We start from the raw sequence: 18,100 nt of genomic DNA on the forward strand, positions 1-18,100 counted from the left end.
GCACCAGAAGGGGAGGCAGGACTCAACCCCAGGCACTCAGATGCAGGATGCAGGCGTCTTAAGCAGTGGCTTAACCTGCTTTGCCATCATGCTTGCCCCGGAGGAGTGACACTTGAGAGGAGAGCGAATGAATAGGAAGAACCACCCACAGGAAGATCTGAAGGAGGGGTTGTGTGGGGAGAACAACTGACAAATGCCGAGGCCCTGGAGTGAGGACAAGCCTGGCAGTCAGAGGCTCGGAAAGACACATACCTGCTTCCGAAAGCTGAAAACAAGTGATTCCAAAAATGCAATGTTTCTTGACATACATTTGTGTGTTAATTAATTACTTTGTGGGTTTCAAAAGGCCCAATAGCTTCAATTTGCCTGTGTCCTTGGCAGTGGGGAAAGCCACTTCTGGCATGGGTACTGGTCAATGTCCCACACTCCCGTCTTGTGCTTTGCTGAGACATCAGCTACACACTGTCCCTTGGCCTGGCTGACCTCCCTCGTATAAATCCACCACTGTTCTAGTGCACTGCCCACGGCCTTGCTGATAGGAGTGAGGCCCATCCCTGCTCCAGGCAGCTCTGTCTTTGCCTCTGGCAGTCCAGTGGCCTCCTGCTCCTGGCTCCTGCTAGTCATGAAGCTTCTTTTCCTGTCTCTTGCCATCCTTCTGGCCATGGAGCCCGTGATGCCAGGTAACTTGGGTAAGGCAGGCCTTTCTCTAGAGCCCGGGATTCTTTTCTTAAAGGTTTATTTATTTATTTTCACTTATTTGAAAGGCAGAGTGACAGAGAGGGAGGGAGATGGAGAGAGAGAGGGAGAGGGAGATCTTCCACCCGCTAGTTCACTCCCCAGATGCCTCACTCTCAAATGCTTGTAATAGCTGGGGCTGGGTCAAGCTGAAGCCAGGAGCTTCATTTGGGCCTTCCGTATGGGTGGCAGGCACCCATCACCTGCTGCCTCCCAGGGTGCCCATCGGCTGGAGGCTGGATCTGAAGCGGAGGTGGGACTTGAACCCAGGCACTCCAGTGTAGGACGCAGGCACAACCAGTGGCAGCCACACGCCCACCCCAGGGATTTGGGATTCTGGGCATGGGCTCCTCCCCTTTCCCTCCCCTCCCTCCGAGGGCAGCACCTGAAACCTTTCCTCGTGGCATGCAGCTCTGGGAGGTTTTCCCAGGACGGTATCTTCTCTTCCTGATTCTTTTCTGCCAAGGCGGTAGGATGATAGAGGTTTGGATCATCCAGCACTTACAGGGATGATATTCAAAGAATGTCAAAGAAGGACTGGATGCAAGCTGGGGGCTTTTTGGAGACTTTGGGAGATTATGTAGAAGGCTGTGTGTGTTTTGTGATGGGGGGATCTTGAGCTTGGAGTGACAGAGGGAATACTAGAATGAGTGGGAGGGGAGAAGCTGGGCTTTCCCGATGGCTTGGGGTGGTTGGAGAGGTCTGACATTTGAGAGTGAGTGGAGTTGGTGTTGGCAGTTAGGCTGGGGCTTGGACTGGATGGTGTGGGCAGCTTGGGTTAAGCTTGGTGACGGGCTGCTGCTTGGCATTGAGTTTGGTGATGTGATTGTATTTTGGCTTGGAGCTGGGGCTCAGGGGGTATTCAGTGGGTAAGACTGGGAGTTCTAGTTGAGTCGGACTGGGCTTTGAGCTTGAATTGGGTTGGAGACTGGGTTGTGGCTGGAGCTGAGGTGGGTTGGGCTTAAGTTAGACAGGGCCAGGCTACTGATAAGGATCTTGGGTCTGTTGGGATGTGCGTGAATCCTCTCTGCTCCCTAATATCGCAGGTGTCCCTTGTCCTTTTCCCATCATCCCCACGCTCTACTAGCTGGGACCTTAATTGGTATCAATGCGTCTTGAAATAAAGAGCAGGCAGCTGGGGAGACAGGAAGGGTGGGAAGTCTGAAAAAGAACGCTTTTGAGAACTTCAGAGTTCCCAACCACAGTAACTGCCTCAGGTCCTCCCTCTCAAGGTCTCTCCTTGCCTTCCCTGGGCCTGGGCCAGGCACGGTTTATTCGGCGGTCTCTCTCCTGCCTTTCCCTGCTCTCCTGCTCCCCTTCTGGGCCCTCCTGGGTGTCCACTCGGGAGACACTAACATCTGCTTCATGGTTGTTCCCCACCCCGAAGGGGAATGTTGGCTGCACGGACACTGCCGCTTGGTGTGCAGAGATGGTGAAGACCACGTCATCCGCTGCCACAATCGTAAGCGATGCTGTGTCCCTGACCACTACTTAACAATCCAGCCAGTAACGATTGATGGGCAGCTTGACTGGACCACTCCTCACGTGACTAAGAAAGGCAAAAAACACAATAAAAATAGAAACCGGGGATAGACGTAACCTGGCTTCAGGTCGCTTAGTTTCCATGTGTCATTAAACTTACAAATCTGCTTCTTGTGTCTGTGCATCCTAAGGAACGATACCCCAAATGGGTTGAGAATGGGGGATGGCAGGTTGGGGCCAAGAGGCAGTAGGGAGAAGTCGCAAGGCCTGGGTCCCAGCAGTGGGGTGACAATGACAGCTTTGAAGATGGCTCCTCATCGGCGTGTCCCAGGAGAGGCTGCTGAGTAAGGGGTAAGGAGAAAATGGGGACAGCTGAGAGATGTAAAGGCCAGTGAATACCTAGAAAGTGGGACAAGCTGTGGTCTGGGAGAGTTGTTCTATTTTGGGAGTGAGCGAGCTGGGGGTGGACGATGGCTGAGTAGAGCCCATATCCTTGGAGATCCCTGATGTTCAAGAGCCCACAGCACTGAGGTCAGAAGGCTTCTAAATACTACAAAAAGATAAAGCACATGAATGTACTCATTTCTTTTCTTACAAAAAGATTTATCTTGTTGCTTTGAAAGGAAGAGTTACAGAGAGAGAGGGGGGAGACAGAGAGAGAGAGAGAGATCTTCCATTTACTGGTTCACTTCCCAAATGGTTGCAACAGCTGGGGCTGGGCCAGACTGAAGCCAGGAGACAGGAGATTCTTCCAGGTCTCCCACATGGCTGTAGGGGCCCAAGCCCTTGGGCCATCTTCCACTGCTTTCCCAGGTGCATGAGCAGGAAGCTGGATCAGAAGTGGAGCAACTGAAACTTCAACTGGAGCCCATATGGGATGCTGGTGCTGCAGGCTGTGGCTTAACCTGCTTGCCACAGCATTGGCCCCCAATGTACTCATTTCTATATGGGTTTGCTCATTATTCTCTTTTGCATTCTTTTGCGGATTTGTTTATTCACCCACACACTCAGCTCTGCCACTCATCAGTGATAAACTCTACCTGTGACGCTCCACCTGTGAGGCTACAGTAGCAGTAGAACGTCGCTCTGGGCTGTGGTGAGAATGGAACGAGATGATGCAGAGCACAGAGCCAGCACACTGGAGGCCTGCAGAAGCGTCACTGGTGTCATGTCCATTGATTTATCCAAGCACTGAGGCCATGGCGCTGCCTTCCAACTGGGTCAGACTCTGAGGGGGACAGAAGGCTGACCCATTTGAAGGGACACTTAGCCTGGAAGAAAACGAGCCCATGGGGAACACTGAAGAAGCCCCTTTCTCTGTGTGTCTTCCTGGGCTTTCTCATCTTGGCTTCTCTCCTCAGGGCCTCCTTTATCCACACAGTTGACCACCCCGACCTTACTCTCTGCGGCGAGGTCCAGAGCTGTCGGTGGGACCTGGTGCATGACAGGCAGGCAGGAGGCATTCATGCGGGTCCATGCAGACAATTTGCCGTCAATTCACTATTTCTATCCTTAGACTCTAGAAAGAGAGACTCCCTTCTCTGATCTTGGGCCTACCCTTTGGCTAAGCCCCTCCCCTTGGAGTGGGCCGTTACATTGGGACAAGAGGGATCTGCCCACCTGGAGCCTGCACCTGCCCTCCCCCTTCTCTGGGCTGTGCTTTAATTGGCTGGGGCCTAAGATCGCCTGCCCACCCCTGGAGGGCAGGGCCACCGCTGTGCCTCTCCCAGGCAGAAGCGTCAAACGACACTCCTGCTTACGGGGGTGTGGGCAGAGCTTGGATGGTCAGGCAGGAGTGTCCACGTCTGTGCGTGTGGGGTCATGGCACAGAGCTGGCGACAGGGGAGAGGGGCAATGGGCTGTGGGCTGGACCTGTTCCCTGTGTGCTGCTGTGTTCCTACATGAAATCTGAGGTTTGCAAGAGTGATCCACACAGATCTTCCCACTATTAGGAAGGGTTCTCTCATAAAAGAGGACAAAATATAATGTACTTATCAGTTTCATTACTTTGAATGGTAACTTTCAAGTATTCCGACATAGGGTACACAGGCCTTATTTGCGTTCTTGCCCCGTGACTGGCACATGTTAGGACTGTGCCTGATGTTTGGATCCCACTCTGGCTCACAGCCCACTTCCAAGACAGGGCTGCAACGTCTGTGAGTGGGGACTCTTGGACCGCACGCCAGTGTCATCTGTGCCTTCCGAGAGACCACTCGATACCCATCCTGCTGGTCTCCCTGCCCCAGATTTCCCCTGCACTGGCCTCTGTTATCAGAGGGATTCTTTCTAGCAAATCATCCGCCTGCGTCACTCTGCTGCTTGGATAACTTCCTTCACTCCTCATTGCCTGGGGCTGGGCCTTCAGGGCCTTCAGAGGTGGCCCACTAGCACACTTCACTGCCCCTAGCACACCTTCCTGTCAGCCAGATTGTCCTACCCCTCACATCGCCCTGCACCTTGTCCCCACTGCCCTGTGTGTCTCTGAGGAGTGGATGCCCTGGCCTGTGGAATCACTGCATAGACCGTCTCACTTCTCGCTCTTTCTTGTTAATGTTATCAACAACAACAAAGGCCATAATTCTGGTTCTCATTGACATTTGCCATCGGGCACTAAGCTTGGTGCTTAATGACCCCCAAATCATCCCACAGGAGCAGCGATCCTTTTACTACTCCTGTCTTCCTGCTGAGGAAACCGGGGTTCTGAGAGGTGTGCAATTAGCCAGTCACATGGTATTCAGATGGAACAGGGACTTAGGCTGAATTATTTTTTCCTTTGTTATTTATGCTTTTTTAAAAAACGTATTTACTTTATTTGTTTAAAAGGGAGACACACACACAAAGAGAAAGAGAAAGAGAGAGAGAGATATTTCTCATCCACTGGTTCACTCCCTAAATGCCCACCATAGCTGTGGCTGGGCCAGGTTGAGGTCAGGAGCCATTAACTCAACTGGGACCCCCATGTGGGTGGTGGGGATCCAACAACTGGAGCCATCACTTGCTGCTTCCCAGGAAGCTGAAATGGGGAGTGGAGCTGGCATCAAACCCAGGCACTCAGATATAGGAAGTGGGCATCCCAAGTGGTGTCCTAACTGCTGTGCCACGTCTGCCCCTTCTGATGTCTTTAATCCATGAGGTGCTGACCTGCAGCTGGATCAATGGTAGACATTTGTCACTTATTCTGAATACTCCACGGAAAAGGAACCATTTCTCAGGGGAGCCTCAAGTGAGGCATGAGAAGAAATCTGCAGCTTTCTAAGCTGGGACAGTGCTGAGGATCGAGATGACCAGTTAATTTGTGTCCTGGGATCTAAGGCAGAAATGTTTGTTGAGTTGTGGGTGCACATTCATTCCTGATTAAGGTGAGGTCAGTAGCACTTTTTCATTTTTCAAAGTAAATTTGAATTTGTAATTTTTATTTTCTTTAATTTTATTTTTGAAATTTCCAATAACATTGTCTAGATTCAGCTGAGGGAGTGTCTGCTGGTGTCTCTGTTTCTTTAAAACAGAAGACAGAATTGAATCAGATTAGGTTGAAAATACAAAGGAAAACATGACAATGAGAGCTATTGTTCATCTGTAAATAGGAGGGCATCAAACTCTTACAAAATATCAACAGAAGAAAGTCTCTGAACTAGAAAAAGATCCATGCGAAAAGTCTGCACTTCATGTATTTGGGGAGGATGACTTCAGAGTGCAGGGGCTCAACTGATCCTCATCAACACACATGGGATTTGTTCATTTTTTTGCTACATAAATCGTTTTTAAAAGATCTAGTTATTTATTTATTTGAAACGCAGAGTTACAGAGAGGCAGAGAGAGAGAGAGAGAGAGAGGGAGAGAGAGAGAGAGAGAGAGGTCTTCCATCCACTGCTTCACTCCCCAAATGGCCTCAACAACCAGAGCTGGGCTGATCCAAAGCCAGGAGCCACGAACTTCTTCCAGGTTTCCCACGTGGGTGCAGGGGCCCAAGGACTTGGGTCATCTTCCACTGCTTTCCCAGGCCATAGCAGAGAGCTGAATTGGAAGTGGAGCAGCCGGGACTAGAACTGGCACCCATATGGGATGCTGGCACTGCAGATGGCGGCTTTATCCGCTACGCCACAGTGCCGGCCCCAACACACGTGTTTAACAGAGGATGCTTTTCCTCCAATTTCAGTTTTCTTTTCAAATATTAACTTATTAAGGCATTTGCTTATTTATTTGAAAGGCAGAAAGACTGAGAGAGAGACAGAGACACAGAAAGAGAGACAGGAGCAGATTGAGAGAGAGAGAGAGAGAGGGAGAGAGAGAGTAGTGGTTCATGTAGTGGCTCTCTTCTCAAATGCTTGCAGCAGCTGGGGCTGGGCCAGGTCAAAGCCCAGAGCCGGGAACTCAGCTGGATGGGTGACAGGAACCCAAGTACTTGAGTCATCACCTGCTGCCTCCTGTGGTGCACATTGGCAGGAAGGTGGAGTTGGAAGTGGAGCCAGGACTTGAATCAGACACCCTGATATGGGATGCAGGTATCCCAAGCAGCGTCTTAACCACTGTGCCAGATGTCCCTCCTCCCCCAATCCCAAATTTCTTATTGGAGAGATCTGCCCAAATTCAGTATTTTATACCATAGTTGTGACTCACCTGTTCAGCATCCATCATAATTTGATTTTGTACATTGCATCTATTACTCTTTTTAAAAAAGATTTATTTATTTATTTGAAAGAGTTACAGAGAAGGAGAGGCGGGGGTGGGGGGAGATCAAGAGAGAGAGAGAGCTTCCATCTGTTGGTTCATTCTCCAAGTGGCTGCAGCTGTCAGAGCTGGACCAGACCAAACCCAGGAGTTAGTAGCTTTATCCGGGTCTTCTATGTGAGTGCAGGGCTTGAAGGACTTGGGCCATCTTCCACTGCCCTCCCAGGTGCATCAGTAGGGATCTGGATCAGAAGTGGAGCAGCCGGGACTCGAACCGATACCCACATGGATTGCCGGTGCTGCAGGCTGCAGGTATACCCACTATGCCACAGCACCGGCCCCTGCATCTGTTACTCTTTCATTTTGATCTCCAAACTTTAAAACAAGAAAACTTTTCCTTAAATTTTTGTATTTAACTCTGAAGAAGCTCCCGTTGGTAAATCTAACCTCTCAATGTGTTTCCTTTGGAAAATAGTAAAAAACGTGCTTATCCATGGAAAACGTCTCCACTCAGCTTACAATTCTAGCTTGAACTAGGATTTCCCTCAGTCTCAATATTTGTTTACCTGTTTGCTGGCTCTTTTATCTTTTAAGTCTGGAAAAACTTTGATCTCACCTTGATAGGCTCTCTCTCCTCCAAAATGAGTTTTGATTGGCTTCACAAACATTCACAGTCAAGGTGTGACGCGTGTGGCCTTAGTGCATATTTATTTGAGTCATTGCCTGCTTCCCACCAACCCCCCAAAGGCATGCCTGCCAGCTGGCCATCCCCAGGGGTTTAGAGAGCGTCCATCTGTCACTAGGCCCAGTGCCCTGCACAGATGCAGTGTAGTGAGGGTCTTGATTGAACAACGGATTCTTGGGAAAGTGTGAGTGCGTCTGGTGGGAGCGGGACTGGCTGACGCCAGGGCCTACGCATTGGGCGGGGTCCTGTCTGGGCTGGGGGAGCAGGGGCTCACCAGCCTCAGGTGTGGAGGACTCTGGCTGGCGGAATTGGAAAAGAGCAGGAGCGTTCCTGGCTCTTGCTCAAGCTGGTACTTACTATTCTTCAGTTAGCTCGCTCCAAAGCTCGCAGTGTGGAAGGTGTGTGCAGAGAGTCCAGGGGTCTCCCAGGATGGGGGCCTGGCACTGACCTCTCCACACACCATCCTTCCTGCCCTCATCGTTACCAGTCATTGTCCATACCAGTCTGTGTACCCAGTCAGCAACACTGATTAAGAGCCTCCTCTGTGCGTCACGCTGGCCTGCGGAGCAAACTGTGGCAGGAGACAGGATGTTGGGGGTGAGGAAAGGGCGCAGAGCCCACCTTGGAGCCACGAGAAGCTTCTGCAGGACCCTGGACTTCAGGCATGTGAAATTCTGAACATTCCCTTGGATCTTTTATTCTTTTGAGAGATACGGCACATCCTCCAATCCACCCCTCCCCTGGCCCTTCCTTCAGCCCTCCCACTTGGGGACCTCACCTTTCCCCATCTTTCCAAGCCACAGATGGGGACACTGAGGCGAAAGGGGGGAGGTGGCCCACACTCATGAACAGGCTTGAGGCGATGCTGGGATAATGCGCAGAGCTTCTGGGGAGGGGCTGTGGAGACATCGAAGACCGAGGCAAGCAGGAGTGAGTGTCGACGGCGATTAGCATCCTGGAGCTGCAAGAAGCCACCAGGCCGAGGGGAGCCAGGAGCTGCAAAGCTTCCGCCACAGGCTTTGGGAGTCAGTTTGGGCTCCTTTGACGCCTTTCTCTGGGCCTGCTGTGGCCTCTCTCCGGAGGAAAAGCAGGGAGCAGGCGGACATTCCGGCTCCACTATCCCGAATGTACAGCTCTGCCCACCCTTCCGTGGGATGCAGATCGGCTTCCTCCTCGGTGGAGCTGGACGAGGACCTAATCTCCCCGGCACTGATGGGAAGCGTGAGGGCTGCCCTTGTGAGGCTCCCTCGCGTCTCTCTCTCCTGCCCCTGTAGGTGGAGGGAGACGGTGATGGCAGAGGGAAGGCCCCGCTGGGGTGGGGGCTGGTGTCGAAGCAGGGAAGACCCGTCGGCTTGTGCGGAGGCCTTTCCTGGGACCGAGAAGCCGTCCTGCTGGTGGAACTGAAGCTCGATTCAGCCGTGGCTCTGCACGCCAGGAGGCACGATCCAAGTTACCTGTGTTCTATTCTTGCCCATGCTCCAAAGTGGTAAAACGATTTCCTGCCAGCGCCGCGGCTCACTAGGCTAATCCTCCACCTTGCGGCGCCGGCACACCGGGTTCTAGTCCCGGTCGGGGTGCCGGATTCTGTCCCGGTTGCCCCTCTTCCAGGCCAGCTCTCTGCTGTGGCCAGGGAGTGAAGTGGAGGATGGCCCAAGTGCTTGGGCCCTGCACCCCATGGGAGACCAGGAGAAGCACCTGGCTCCTGTCATTGGATCAGCACGGTGCGCCGGCCACGGCGACCATTGGAGGGTGAACCAACGGCAAAGGAAGACCTTTCTCTCTGTCTCTCTCTCTCACTGTCCACTCTGCCTGTCAAAGAAAAAAAAAATTTCCTTCTTAAGCCTCCTCACCGTTGCTTAGGTAACGTATGTTCTCTGATCAAAGTGCAAGGGAGTAGCCCACTTTTATGAAGCCCATTTGAACATAGGGACCCTTGTGTGCCTAGTGCCAAGTTCAAGGCCTGGTAAATCCTGGGTGCTGAGGAGCATTTGGGGAATGAGTGATGGGCTCTGGCATACCCACTTCAGATGTTTGGGCTTGCACTCAGGACAACAGAGGGCCGTGGTCCGCAACAAACAAACAAACAAACACAAAAGCAGAATACCTAGAACTAACGAGTAAGCTCATCACAGTTACAACATATAAGATAAATAACAATTGTATTTGTATATCATAGCAATGAACTTGTCAACACTGGAATTAAAAATACAATTTAAAAATCACTACAAGAAAATAAAACATTCAGGTTTATACCTAACAACACATGTAAGAAATTGTATGCTAAAAACTACTGAACACAGATAAAAGAAAAAAGATCTAAATAAATGAAGAGTCCCACAGCATTTATATATATATATATATATATTTGCTGTGTGATTCCATTTATATAAAAGGTACAGGTTATACAAATCTATAGAGACGTAAAGTAGATTAGTGGTTTCCGGTGGCTGAGAGGACATGGAGAATGGAGACTGGGGTCTGACAGACGGTGAGACTTTTTTTGAGGATGGTAGAAAAGTTCAATATCAGATAGTGGTTATGATTGCACAACTTTGTGAGCATACTAAAGACTATTGCATTATACTCCTTAATGGTATGTTAATTTATCTTAACAAAAAAAATGAAAAAAGGCATTCTCTTAGTATCAACTGACTTTTAACATTAAAGTTAGATTCCACATACATGAATTGAGATCAATTTCCCAAAGGTTACACAAGTTTTTAAAGGATAGATACCACAAAAGATCCTATTTCAATATGGTAAAAATTTTAATTAGCAAAAAACTATTTGATTTTGTTGTTCTTTCAATATAGAGAGCTTCACTGTTCAGCTACTTAAAGCAACTAAAAGTAAATAAAAACTAAACAGATTCTCAGGGCATGTCTGTGGGGGGAGCTGGTTGTCTCAACTTCTCCAGTCTCATTTCTGAAATTCGCTTCCCTTTTGCGTGCCTTGCAGGTACCCCATGCCCTAATAAAGTTCTTTTTTTTCTTTTTTTTTAAACTTTTATTTAATGAATATAGATTTCCAAAGTACAGCTTATGGACTACATTGGCTTCCCCCACCTCCCCATGACTTCCCTCCCACCTGCAACCCTCCCCTTTTCTGCTCTCTCTCCCCTTCCATTCATATCAAGATTCATTTTCAATTTTCTATATATACAGAAGATCAGTTTAGTATACATTAAGTAAAGATTTCAACAGTTTGCACCCACATAGAAACACAAAGTGAAATATACTGTTTGAGTGCTCATTATAGCATTAAATCTCAATGTACAGCACATTAAGGACAGAGATCCTACATGAGGAGTAAGTGCACAGTGACTCCTGTTGTTGACTTTACAAATTGACACTCCTGTTTATGGCATCAGTAATCTCCCTATGCTCCAGTCATGAGTTTCCAAGGCTATGGAAGCCTTTTGAGTTCTCTGACTCTTATCTTATTTAGACACGGTCATAGTCAAAGTGGAGGTTCTCTCTTCCCTTCAGAGAAAGGTACCTCCTTCTTTGAAGACCACAGCATTTATATTTTACAGGACTCAGCTGGCAGGGCCATCAGTTCTCCTCAGACTGATATATACATTTATCACAATTTCTGTCAGTCTCCCAGTATGGGTTCTTACAGATGCAAACAGTATTATTCTGCCCATCACTGTGGCTGAAGAGAAATCTATAAAGGGACAAGAATAGCTAAAACAAATTCGATACAATCTCATTTGCTATTTTTGTTTTTATTGCCTGTGTTGTGTATGTCTATGATATCTATATATGAAGTGAACATGACAAAATGTTAAAAACTATTAAATCTTCAAATTGAAAAAAAATCATCACTTGGCAAATATTGTAGCAATAACTTGTAGTCAAGTATCAGTTGATGTTGAAATTAGGGCAAAAGTGCTTTTGCAGTTTAAAGTATCTCAGAATAAAATGCTTATTAATTGCAAAGTCAAAAACACTTGAAAATCAATAAAGCTGCAAGATTCATTCTTCCAGACTTCGTGATTTATCGTAACCAACACTGTGTGTGTCTGGTATTGATCTTGATGAAGAGATAGACACATAGATCAATGAAAAGAATAGGAAACCAGAAATAGCTCCACCAAAGTACAGCCAACTGAGTTTTTTTTTTTTTTAAGATTTATTTTATTTATTTGAAAGACGGAGTTACAGAGAGCGGTAGAGACAGAGAGAGGTCTTCCATCCGATGGTTCACTCCGCAAATGGCTGCAACGGCCAGAGCTGCACCGATCCGAAGCCAGGAGCCAGGAGCTTCTTTCGGTCTCCTACATGGGTGCAGGGGCCCAAGGACTTGGGCCATCTTCTACTGCTTTCCCAGGCCATAGCAGAGAGCTTGATTGGAAGAGGAGCAGCTGGGACCAGAACTGGCGCCCATATGGGATGCCTGTGCTTCAGGCCAGGGCTTTAACCCACTGCACCACAGCACCGGCCCCAGCCAACTGAGTTTTGACCAAGGAAGAAAGATAACCTTTTCAACAAATAGTGCTGAAGCAGCTGGATGTCTACAGACAAACACACACACACACACGAAGCCAGATACTCAGTCTATACTTCACACCATCTACAAAAAAACCTCCACATTGATCATAGATTTAAATGTAAACTGTAAAAATATAAAACCTCTAGAAGAAAATTAGGAAAAACTTTCAGAGCTGGGCGTTGGTGAAGCACTCATAGCTATGAGTAGCACAATCCACAGAAGAAAAATCTCCACAAATTGGGACTTACTCAAAATGTAAAACTTGCACTCTGTGAAGGAGAGGGTTGAAAAGACAAACTCCACCTGGGGGAGAGCATTTACGTACCACCCATCTGACCATGAACTCATGTCGCAAATGCAGAACATCTCTCAAAGATCAAAAGTGAAAATCAATAATGCAGTTAGAAAATGGACAAACCAAAAGACAACTAAGTGACTGCTGACCACACTACCTGGCAAGCATACTCTTGGACATTTATCCCAGAGAAATGAAAATTTATGTCTCCTTAAAAACTGGTGGGTGAATGCTTATGGTAGCCTTGTAACATTTTTAATTATTTATTTTTAAAGTACACTAAGAGTAGGAGAGAAACAGAGATCTTCCATGTACTGGTTCACTCCCCAAATACCTGTAACAGCCAGGGTTGGGCCAGACTGAAGCCAGGAGCTGGGAACTGAATCTGGGGCTCCTCCATGGGTGGCAGGAACCCAAGTACTTGAGCCGTCACCTGCTACCCCTCTCAGGGTGTACATAGCAGGAGGCTGCAATCAGGAGCAGAGCTGGGTCTTGAACCTACGTACTTCAGTATGGATGCAGGCACCCCAAGCAGCATCTTAACCACCATGGCCAAACACCCACCTCAGTAGCTTTATTTTTAATAGTCAAAAACTAGGGGTTGGCATTGTGGCATAGTGGGTAAAGCCGCCGCCTGCAGTGCTGGCATCCCATATGAGTGCCGGTTCATATGCAGCTGCTCCTCTTCTGATCCAGCTCTCTGCTGTGGCCTGGGAAAGCAGTGGAAGATGGTCCAAGTCCTTGGGCCCCTGCACCCATGTAGGAGACCGAAAGAAGCTTCTGGCTCCTGGCTTCGGATTAGCACAGCTCTGTCCGTTGCGGACAACTGGGGAGTGAACCAGCAGATGGAGGACCTTTCTCCACCCCCTACCCCGCTTCTCCTCCTCTCTGTGTAACTCTTTCAAATAAATAAATTTTAAAAATGGTCAAAAACTAGAAATCACCAAAGTGCCTCCCAACAGAGGAATGGTTAGTACTCTGTTACACCCACATCAGGTAGCACCACTCAGAATTAAAAGGGATGAACTATTGATGCCACACACCTCGAATGTATCCTGAGTTCTGTTGATTCTGTTTTGTTCATCCATGTTGGGATTTTCCTGGTTCCTAGTGTGATGGGTCATTTTGACTGAAACCTTGTCATGTCTGGAACTGTGTTAGGAGACTGTGGATCACATTTAAGCCACCGTTCAGCGTCTCTGCTCTAACACTGCTCCGGCAAGGGAATGGGGGTGCTGCTGTGATAACTCCAGGAGGCAGAGGGCACAAGTCCAGATTTTACACTTGGTTTCCCTTGACACGAGAGGCACGGAGGAGGAGCTTCTCCTTCCCGAAGGGTGAGGGTAGGAGTTCCAGCGCCCAGGTATGCCTGCCCTCATACCACCCTGGTTGAGAAGGGAAGAGGATTCAGGTCCCCATGTGGCCTCCAGTGACATTGCAGAGAGTGGTGGACTTGTGGCAGCTGCGTGGTGGTCATTTTTTAAAAAATCTTTAAACAAATTATTCTAGGCCGGTGCCGCGGCTCACTAGGCTAATCCTCCACCTGCGGCGCCGGCACCCCGGGTTCTAGTCCTGGTTGGGGCGCCGGATTCTGTCCCGGTTGCTCCTCTTCCAGTCCAGCTCTCTGCTGTGGCCCGGGGAAGGCAGTAGAGAATGGTCCAAATGCTTGGGCCCTGCACCCCCATGGGAGATCAGGAGGAAGCACCTGGCTCCTGGCTTTGGATCAGTGCAGCGCACTGGCCGTAGCAGCCATTTGGGGGGTGAACCAACGGAAGGAAGACCTTTCACTCTGTCTCTCTCTCACTGTCTAACTCTGCCTGTTTTTTTTTTTTTTTTAAAAAAAAAACATTATTCTAGAGGGAGGGAGGGAACGGCAGTGAAGGCGAGAGAGAACTCCCAACTGTTGCTTCACTTCTCAAATGCCTGTAGTGGTCCCAGTTAGGGTGGAGCGGGTGCAGCCTGGAGCTGGGAACTCAGCCCAGGTCTTCCACGTGAGAGGCAGAAACCCAATTACTTGAGCCATCCTTGTTGGCTCCCAGGGTCCGCATTGACAGGAAGCTGCAGCTGGAACAGAGCTGAGTAGCAAACCCAGGCACTCCCATGTGGGATGTGGGCGTCCTAACTGCCAGGCCCAAAGCCTGCCCCAGGACCAAAGTCTTGACTCTCCACTGGACTGCCCAGTAACCACCTCATCAGGAAGTGGAGGGGCACCTTCTCACCACCAGGGGGAGGGAGCCCAAGCTCCCCACTGGGCTTCTTGGGGATGACCGGCCTTGTGAGCACCCAGAAGTGATGAAAGTCCAGGCTCCTCACCCTGGCTTCTCTGGTGCCATCATGGGAGTTTGCACATCCTTACAGTTTCAAGAGGGTACTAGTATAAGCCTTTTTTGGTGGAGGTGTGAGTGGGGCTTCTCCCCACAGTCCGCATCCGAGTCCAAGCCTCCTCCAGGTTTCACTTTCGCTTTCAATCTCCTAGCTTCCCCGCCGTAGTCCGCATCCGAGTCTATGAAAGCTTTCACTTTCGCTTTCAATCCTAACTTCTTTCCCACAGTCCATATCCGAGTCTATGCCTAGGCTTTCAATAGCTTCTTCCAGCACCTTTTCTGTCCGGCTTTCCCCTAGGCTCTTTGCTGGTCTCTCTCTCCGGTATTTTCCCACTTCTTCCCATTTCTTCCCTCCTAGGTTCCCTATCGGAGTCACAGCACCATTATGTCGCTCCCCCTCTTCGTGGAGGAACGACACAAGACCCTGTGCTGTTCTTTTGTCTGCTCGGCCCTCCCCGGCTTTGCTCCTGGTTCTTCCCGGGTGGGCTACCGTCCCTTCCACCTCCGTGGAAGGGCGGTTCCCCCTAGCCACTTTCCCCACTTCCGTGGGGGAGCGGCACACCGCCGGCCGGCTCTCTTGGGGGCTGCACAGGTGTTCCTTCAGATAGATGTTCCCTGGTGCATGTTGTCTCTCTCCTCCTTTATAGTCCTCTTCCGCCAATCCCAACTCTGCTACCCACACGCCGAGTACGCTGCTCTCCTCCAATCAGGAGCAGGTCCTACAGTTTATTGGTTGAACTGGAGGCAGCTGTGTAGAAGCTGTTTCCTCCTCTCCCAGCGCCATATTGTGGGAGAGCAGATGCATAGAATAAGTCTTAATTCCAGTAACTTAAGTCTAGTCCGAGTTGCTCCCAGTTGCTCCCCACAGGCTGTGTTTCTTTTTCTTCCTACACTTGCCCATTATGTTTCTCTACTTCGCTGACTCCAACCCACTAGGATTTGCTTTTGTGCTGCTAGTTCTGTGGAACTGGTTTTGGTCAAGGTCACTAGGGGTTCTTCTTTTATAAAGTTGCTGGATGTTGCTCGGCCTGGGTCTTACTCTGCCTCTAGGTAGCATTTCCACCATATTTTATTCCCTTCTTGGATACCTCTGCTTGCCTGGCACTTGTGGGCATTTGACTGGAGCAGGGTGGTTATTGTCTATGATGTTTGCCTTTTGAGGCTGCCTCTTTCCTGGTCTTTCGACTCCAGAGAATAAACTTCTCTTGGGATTCTTTTGTTTTTAAATCTTGGTATCCATTTATGTTTCCAAATTGCCAGCTTCACCAGTGCCAGTCCAGGATATATGAGGCAAAAAAAAAAAAAAACAGAATTCATGACTGTCATTCCTGACTTGCCCGCTCTTTATCTTGCAGGGTAATTTTATATTTGTTTTATGTATAATGCCAGCATTGCTAACTGTACTTCATAGGAATAGAGAAAAGTCATCATCTCTAATTTTCAGGAAGTGGGAGTTGCCATTGCCCTAAAGGTTTTTAATTTGCTTCCAGACTCCTGAGATCTGTGTCACTGCTGAGTGGAAATTAACTATGTGCATTTTTTTTGGGCAGGCAGACGGAGCAGCGAGCGATGCATGGGTAACAGTGGAATCTGTAGATCCTCTTGCAAAAAGAATGAGCAGCCATACTTCTTTTGCAGAAATTATCAATCCTGCTGCCTCCAGTCCTATGTGAGGATAAGTGTTTCTGGACCAAAAGAAAGTAATGAGTGGTCCTACGAGAAACACTGGCCGGACATACCTTGAATGCTTTTGGTCACCATCCTCAAGTTCTCCGGGAGAGAGTCACCCCCCACCCTCATTAAAGCTTGTGCACTTGCCACCCTTGTCTGCCTTTTGTCTACTGGGAATCATCGTGAGAGATTGGCTTTTGCATCATGAGATGTCCCATTCTGGAGGCAGCAGTGTGAGAGAGGAAGTTGGAAAATTAGAATGACAACTGGAGAAGAGAAAGGCAAACCAGGGAAGAGGGGGAGAGGGCTCCTGTGAGCCCAGGAGGCAAAGGTTGATAGATTTAGGCCGAGCCAAGACTTAATCAGCGTGGCCTCCGGGGGCCATCAGAACAAGTGGGTTAGATAAATTTGGCTGAGATCCTGGAAGAACTTCTCAACCCGTAGAGCCATCGCAGTGTGGAAAAAGCTGTACTTTACAGGTTTCAAGTTGCAAGACTGGGGAATCTGTTTGTGGTTAATTTCAAAAGAATTTGAATATATTACATGCTGTTGTTGATGACCATTGTTTTTAAGGTCCTTTAATTCCTGAAAGTCTAGGAGGTTTGTGCAACCAACACCAGCTTTTTAACATAAAATTCTAATTTTATTTTGTTATGTCTCACTTCCCACCACTACCATCTATCTTTCTCCATCGTTAGTTTCACATTTTGTCAAAAGGAGAGTAGCTCGGCTTGCCATTCTGTTTCTCTGCTTCGCTGACTCCCCTCAGCTGCGTATGATTTGCTTTTTGCTGACTGTTTTACGGAGCTGGCTTTGGTCAAGGTCACCAGGGAGTCTGTGTTCTGAAAGTTGCCGGATGTTGCCCAGCTTGTATCTCACTCTGCCTCTGGCTGGCATTTCCACCGTATTTCATTCCCTTCTAGAACCCCTCAGCTTGCCTGGCTTCTGTGACTTCACTCTCTTTGTTCTCCTCCTTTTAAAGGGGCTCATTACCACTGGGTGATCTATCCTTTTCTGTCTTCTGTCCCATTGCATTCCTTTGGGATTACTCTGCTTTTCTGAAACTAAAAGCTCATTAGAAAAAGGCTGATGGTTCTGTAGCCAGAACACCACATACACGTGAGAGGACTTCACAATGTTCATGGAAAAATGGAATTAAAATGCTGATTTTGGTGCAAAAATTTCTGAAATTCATGCATAGTTTTTCCATAATAGGCATTTTCAATGAACTGTTTCACAATTATTTATTTATTTATTTATTTATATTTGAGAGGGAGACAGAGATAGGGACAGAGAGAAACAGACAGACAAACTGAGAGGGCTCCCATCCACTGATCCACTCCCCAAATGCCCACAGCAGCCCAAACTGGGCCAGGTTGAAGACGGGAGACGGAAATTCAGTTTGGATCTCCCGTGTGTGTGGCAGGAACCCAAGCGCTTGGGCCATCCCTGCTGCCTCCCAAGGCTGCGTTAGCAGTAAGCTGGGTCGGGAGCGGGAGCTGGGAGTCCAGAATGGATGCAGGTGACCCAAAGAGTCTTCACCAGTAAGCCAATGCCCGCCCCGCTCGTGACCACTGTGAAGGCCGCCTGTGCTTTGAAATGTTTTCCGCTTTTCTCATGAATGACACTTTGCTTGAGTGAACACACTTCCGGAAGCAGGTTGTCAATGTCAGCATTATGCTTTGAAAGGACTTGCCAATCGGCCCTAGATTCTCTCCGTGTGTGCACTTCCAAGTTGTCTTC

General features: G+C 48.8%; 1 protein-coding gene across 3 annotated transcripts; it reads left to right on the forward strand.

The window, feature by feature from the left end:
* Nucleotides 1-512: 512 nt before the first annotated feature.
* LOC103348209 (beta-defensin 119) lies at nt 513-17,451 on the forward strand. Of its 3 annotated transcripts, none has more exons than XM_008256166.4 (2): nt 513-680; nt 2,123-2,401. In XM_008256166.4, the coding sequence occupies exons 1-2, from the start codon at nt 623-625 to the stop codon at nt 2,326-2,328; spliced, it is 264 nt and encodes an 87-aa protein (XP_008254388.1). In that variant the 5' UTR covers nt 513-622; the 3' UTR covers nt 2,329-2,401. The 3 variants fall into 3 exon arrangements, with proteins under 3 accessions (XP_008254388.1, XP_017197196.1, XP_017197197.1); XM_017341707.4 differs by lacking the exon at nt 2,123-2,401 and adding an exon at nt 16,237-17,451 and having other exon boundaries at nt 516-689; XM_017341708.4 differs by lacking the exon at nt 2,123-2,401 and adding an exon at nt 16,237-17,447 and having other exon boundaries at nt 521-680.
* Nucleotides 17,452-18,100: the final 649 nt, after the last annotated feature.

Source organism: Oryctolagus cuniculus, chromosome 11, assembly GCF_051225735.1.
Source record: "Oryctolagus cuniculus isolate XC-2025 breed Fujian yellow rabbit chromosome 11, ASM5122573v1, whole genome shotgun sequence".
NCBI lineage: Eukaryota > Metazoa > Chordata > Mammalia > Lagomorpha > Leporidae > Oryctolagus > Oryctolagus cuniculus.